The 6,000-nt window shown below is 40.3% G+C and overlaps 1 protein-coding gene across 2 annotated transcripts in view; it reads right to left on the reverse strand.

The window, feature by feature from the left end:
* Positions 1–6,000, reverse strand: part of LOC111874632 — a 627,779-nt gene that overhangs the window by 114,475 nt on the left and 507,304 nt on the right. For both annotated transcript variants that reach the window (XM_033755536.1, XM_033755537.1), the window contains exon 11: positions 2,061–2,227. In XM_033755536.1, the coding sequence (XP_033611427.1) occupies positions 2,061–2,227 (167 nt within the window). The remainder of the gene's footprint in view (positions 1–2,060; positions 2,228–6,000) is intronic.

Raw genomic sequence — 6,000 nt, forward strand, 5'->3', positions numbered from 1 at the left:
ATTATGCAACATACTGGTAGTTTACACAACAATGATTTCAGAAAGATCTTTTGATGCCATCATGCACGGACAGTACGTTAGCTTCAACTTGTTAAATCTCCTTTTAAAACATTCCTGTGATCCATTTCACAAAATGCTCGTTCATGCTACTCATAATGTTTCTGACGGCTTGACTCGGTCGGCTCGGTTAAGTTACCTTTACTGAAGTTGGGAATCAAATAAGAGCACGGATGAGTGACCGTTAGTATGGCAGAGTGAGACAGAGATATAAGGTTATGATGATGTGAAACTTTTCCCATTCAAAATTATAACGCGCTGTAGTGCTATGAATATCCTGCAATAACAATTCATGATTCGGCTATTATTGCGTATTGTTTCCAGTTATGTCACACTTAAATAGCAACATGTTTGCTTCTCCAAGTCCAACACTTGAAGTCTGGGTAGTAAGGGACAAATTAGTGGTGTCATGAGAGAAGCACAGAGTAGTGCCGATGTGAAAGCTTGAATGACACTGATGGATTTAGCTCATATACCATAATAATTAGTGTTAATCCGCGAATCATGCGCCAAACTGATGGTTTGGTGTAATAAATCTGATAACTGAATTCTTCATATAGTTATGCCCTCAAAGACATTAAAATAAAGCAACACAAGCAAGAAACCAATTGTAAGAAAAGTCATCTCTTCTTTATTATATAAATACCTACACTTCCACAAAACCAGACAATAATTAATGATAAACGAAACTGAAAATCCTTAAGGAGTTACACGCACGCTTCTCATATAGTGAAAAACGTTACGATTTTGAATACTTGTGTGATAATTGTGCCACATATCATCATACGCCTTTCTCAAGCCAGAAAGGTATTTCCCCCTTCGAGCAGCCAATAGTGATAACGTAACAGTTGGTCAGAAGAAATTTCGCGCCTTTATTGAAACTTGGTGATTCAATGTCGTCTTTACAAGAGACAGTCACTGAATTCGATCTCAAGCCATATGGATCCAAACCACGCCCTCAACCTAATAATATTAAGATATATTTTAATATTATCCTCCAAACTACCTGTAAGTTTCCAAAGTAATGTTCTGCCCTCAGTATTCCGAATTAAGATTAGTAGGAAGTTTTAATTTCTGCATGCGTGCTACATGTTTCAGCAATCTTTAATTTGATGCCCTAATAATATTTGATGAGGAATGTTAATTATAAAGCTTCCCACTATAAAATTTTCTACAGTCTCTTGTTTCTTAGGCCCCTGTTATTTGCAAATGTTCTCACAGCCCGGTTGTCTAATGGAAAATGTAAAGTAATCGGCATTACGATGACAGTTGCTCCGTATTTAAAAAGCAACCATTTCCGCGGGAGATGGTTGCATCACATTTACAAATCAACCATTTCCACGGAAGATGGTTGCATCACATTTACAAATCAACCATTTCCACGGAAGATGGTCGCATCATATTTAAAAATCGACCATTTCCACAGAAGATGGTTGCATCACATTTACAAATCAAGCATTTCCACGGAAGATGGTTGCATCACATTTAAAAATCAACCATTTCCACGGAGGGTGGTTGCATCACATTTACAAATCAACCATTTCCACGGAAGATGGTTGCATCACATTTATAAATCAACCATTTCCACGGAAGACGGTTGTATCACATTTACAAATCAACCATTTCCAAGGAAGACGGTTGCATCACATTTACAAATCAACCATTTTCACGGAAGAAACGAGAGAATCCGCCAGATATTTCAGTCAAAGAGACTTTTCGAGGCATCATCTGAACTGAGAGCCTACCGAATATGTGACATTTATATAAACTATCCCGCGTTATATGGATAATGATATGTACTGATCACATGATTTTGAGAAGGACAGGGTGACAAGAGAAACGCCGCCAGTGTTCATGAAGAAATATAGCACTTCGTTTTATTGTCTGGAACTGTATGGAGGATGTTGTTACTTGCCAAAAAAATGGATACGACTGAAACATAAAATGTCATGACACTTCTAAAAGCATGTATAAGAAAATGAGTTCAATTTCATCGTACTTACTTTTCACATTCTTTGTTGACTGCGCCGTTGCTTGGAGTACTCGTAGTCTTCAGACTCTTGAACGCTTTCAACCATTTATTTTTCATACTTCCGGTTGAAGAGGACGACATTTTACGTTCGCGGTTGGAGTCGGACGCGCTCTCGACTTTGGAAGCAAATAATTCTTTCTGAAATAAAACAAAAAGAAATATATGGAACAATGGTATCAACGTTAGCCATTTTACTTTTAGATCCGGTACATTTTAGACCTACGCGTAGTGGGGAAGAGAGTATTGTGACACATATGCCAATTACTGGGCAACGGCTGGGTAAATACATTCCCAAATAATACGTTCTCAACAATAGGACATTCATTGCTAGGTAACGGGCCAATACACACTCATTCTTGACAACAGAAGACGGTGTTTTCTTTAAGGTCCGTGCCGAAGGGTTATAAATAGTACAGGGGAAATCAGAATTGAGGGAGCTCAACGGAGAAAGAGAATAACAATAGAGCGTGACCTAGTGGGAAGGTCAGCGATAATCTATAATTGATTGTGATTAAGAGAGATTGTAAAAGAAGGCGTGAATAAATCCAATGAATGTGATGGATATTTAATGAAACAGGTTAACTATATAATCCGACCGTCTGCAGTGCGATATTTTAGCGCATATAAGCTCGCAGAAATACTTGTGTCTCCAATAAATGAACGCCGAGTCCAATGATGCTGCGAAAACGCATACAAAATCTCATTTGCAAAATATCCGCATGAAAACGTCAGCACCTGATCCGTGTTTTATAATGCACTTCATTTTTGTTTTCACGAACTATTTTTTATTGCGTTCGAAATCAAACCATTGACTTGATACTCAAAATTTAAAAATGTCGATCTGTAGAATATCAATGATCACAAAGGCTGGGTTACGTCGGTTTTGTGGGCGGTAAAACACTACCACGAATCTCGTTAACCCAACCAATTTAAAACAAACAATGTCGGTATATAGGTTATTTGTGCATTGGGATTTCCCATGCCACTTCAGTTATCACTGGTTTACCGGTCGGCCCGAACATGGAGCCAGTCGATATGAGCACCATTTCCGATGTAGGTTTCAGCACACAGTACAAAGTAGTACAGTAATAATGCCGCCAGAATGCGCTAGGAACTTTAATTGTGCGCGTAGCTTTATTCTGCCAGCAAACATAACATCAGACCTCAGCCCTAAAGCAACTCACAGAGCAGAGCCCCTTTTTGAGAAAGTAATACTTTCTGAGCAACTCAAGATCTTGTTGTTCCTGTACAGAACTCTAAGCTTCATTATCATGTCACCAAGAACTCTCCACTAGACCCTTTTCTGAGCCAGATAGATACAATCCATGGTAAAGCTGATCCTGCGTTTAATTAATTAAGCACGACGACATTAAGAAATATGGCGGGGAGGAGGTATAGCTCCACAATTCTTGACCTCGGTACTAAATGAGGCAAGTGGTCAGCTTCACGCCTCGGCCAATATATCTCAGGGGATATTGCTGAAGGTATCCTTTGGATAGGAGTCTGGGTGGGCCACAGAGCCGTTCTGTACCTGCCAGGATTCGAACCCCAGCCGCTCAGCCCACAGCCCGTCGCTATACAAACTGAGCCATCCCAATTTTTTAGATCTAATCCATACAATTTATCATTTTTAAAGTAAAAGATAAAGTTGTCCCTGTGTTTAACTAATTAAGCACTACCCCATGAAGGCATATGGGGGAGTGGATATCCACGAGCGAACCAGCGTGAGCAGGCGCAACATCCCAGAAAACTGCTTTCTTCAGCTCAGAAATAATTTCCTTGTAATTATCCCTATATCCGTGCGCCCCACGTAGAGTGTGTATTCGGTATGAAATGTCTGTTTCAGTTTTCCTCTATAACTTCTCTTCGAAGCACTTTTCACTCCAGTAAATGCACATGCATTCAGAAAAGAATGTACGTATATATCACGACTATATGTATCTTGTTCGTGACAACATATATTAGTATGTAAGAATTATACAGAGTGTAAATTAACATGTCGCCCTGCTCTGTTACAGATAGATGGTTTCAGTCTGATCATATTTTGTTAATACGCCCATATCAGGAAACGCTTCCGTTTGGCACTAAGGTGCCACCACTTAATCTCTGCAGAATGAAATAACACGCGTAATTGGTTCAATTACCGTGGACCAGCTTCAGAAAAAGTCGCATAATTTATTTGTACGTTGTGAGGGATATTTGCAAGCAGAAAGGGGTCACTTTGAGCACCTGTTATAAAGCAAGGTAAGTTTGTGTTATCTTCTTACACTATTCTTATACATGTGTGCATGTACAGAAACTGATGTGAGGGTATCAGCAAGAGGACTGCACTCTCGCTAGCGGTGAGGGGCACAGTAGTCGCGGAGAAACGTTCCATCCGCACTGCGCTAGCGAGAGCGTGCGCGTTTATCAGCGCTAATGACTCATTGCGCTATCGGCAGTTGCAGCAGCAATCTGTGGGGAATGTTGAGCCCCATCAGCGCTGTTACCAGGTTTCCTCGACGGTTGAACGACCTACATGGTCAGATTGAATCCATCTATCTACCACAGAGGGTTTAATATATATTTATTTACACTCTGTATATCCATTCAGATTGGACCGGTTTATTCTGAATACACAAATTACCTTACATGTTTCGGCATGTCTTGGCCATCATCAGAGATTTCATCAACATTAATTGGAAACACTGTATATATTAGCAATACGTGTGTCTGTATTAGGTTCATATATCTTAAAATAATAGTGAAAAATAAAACTTCTTAACTAATTAAAAGTTACTTCGACATATATGGCCGTGCCATAGCTCAAGCGGTTAGTCGCTGGCTTCCCACCGCGGCGGCCCGTGTTCGATCCCGGGGTCTGGTCAAGTGGGATTTGTGGTGGACAAAGCGCCGCTGGGGTATGTTTTCTCCGAGTACTTCGGTTTCTCCTGCCAATCTTCATTCCACCAATTGCTCCACACTCACCCTCGCCTATCATCTGGGGCTGGTACAATAGGCCAGAAGTGGCCGCAGTACAAGGGACTTAGTCCCACCCCACTAGCAATAAAAAAAATAATACTTCGACATATAATACTATTGGTTTAATTAATACGTTCCAGCTGAGTGAAGATGTTTTTTTTCTTTGGCGCTACAGCCCCAATTTGGGCTTTGGCCTGCCTCCATGAAACTCTCCGTTCCACTTCGGTTTACTAATCTTAGACACACGGTAGGACACCTTGGTCGGGTGATCAGCTCGTCGCACACACACGCACAGAAAAACGCACATATATACACAAACACTAAACATCCATGCCCTGAGTGGGATTCAACCCCACGATCCCGGCTTCCGAGCGAGCGAAGACAGTACATGCTTAGACCGCTCGGCTACCGTGACCGGCGAGATGTGTGTTTCTATCAACATATATAATAGAGGAATGGATTAGATCATGTATTGATTTAATTATATAATTATGAAAATGTGAGCGCGTGAAAATACTTACCCGCAGAACATCGTATTAATAAACTTGCGTCACTATGGAAAAAAATAGAAGGACAAAATAGATCGCACTAAAAAGGTTCGCATTAGAACAGAAAATATTTATATTTATACAAATAAATATAAAATTTATGTAAATAAACAATGCAGAAAATTGATAGATGAACTAGAAACCTACGAAGACAATCACAGGAACACTCTTTTCGACATAACCATGATTTGTATAGACACGCCCTCTTAACTCGCCACAATGGCATATTGTATAAGACCACATATGAACCGAACATTATGCAAGATTTGAGATTTCCACGGCGGTGACTATGAAGAAAGCAGTCTTCTGGGATTTGGCACCTTGCATGTCGGTGCCAAATCCCAGAAGACTGCTTTCTTTAAACCGAACATTAGTCTCCTATAGCACAAGCCACACAACAAA

The sequence above is a fragment of the Cryptotermes secundus genome, unplaced genomic scaffold, assembly GCF_002891405.2.
Source record: "Cryptotermes secundus unplaced genomic scaffold, Csec_1.0 scaffold20, whole genome shotgun sequence".
NCBI lineage: Eukaryota > Metazoa > Arthropoda > Insecta > Blattodea > Kalotermitidae > Cryptotermes > Cryptotermes secundus.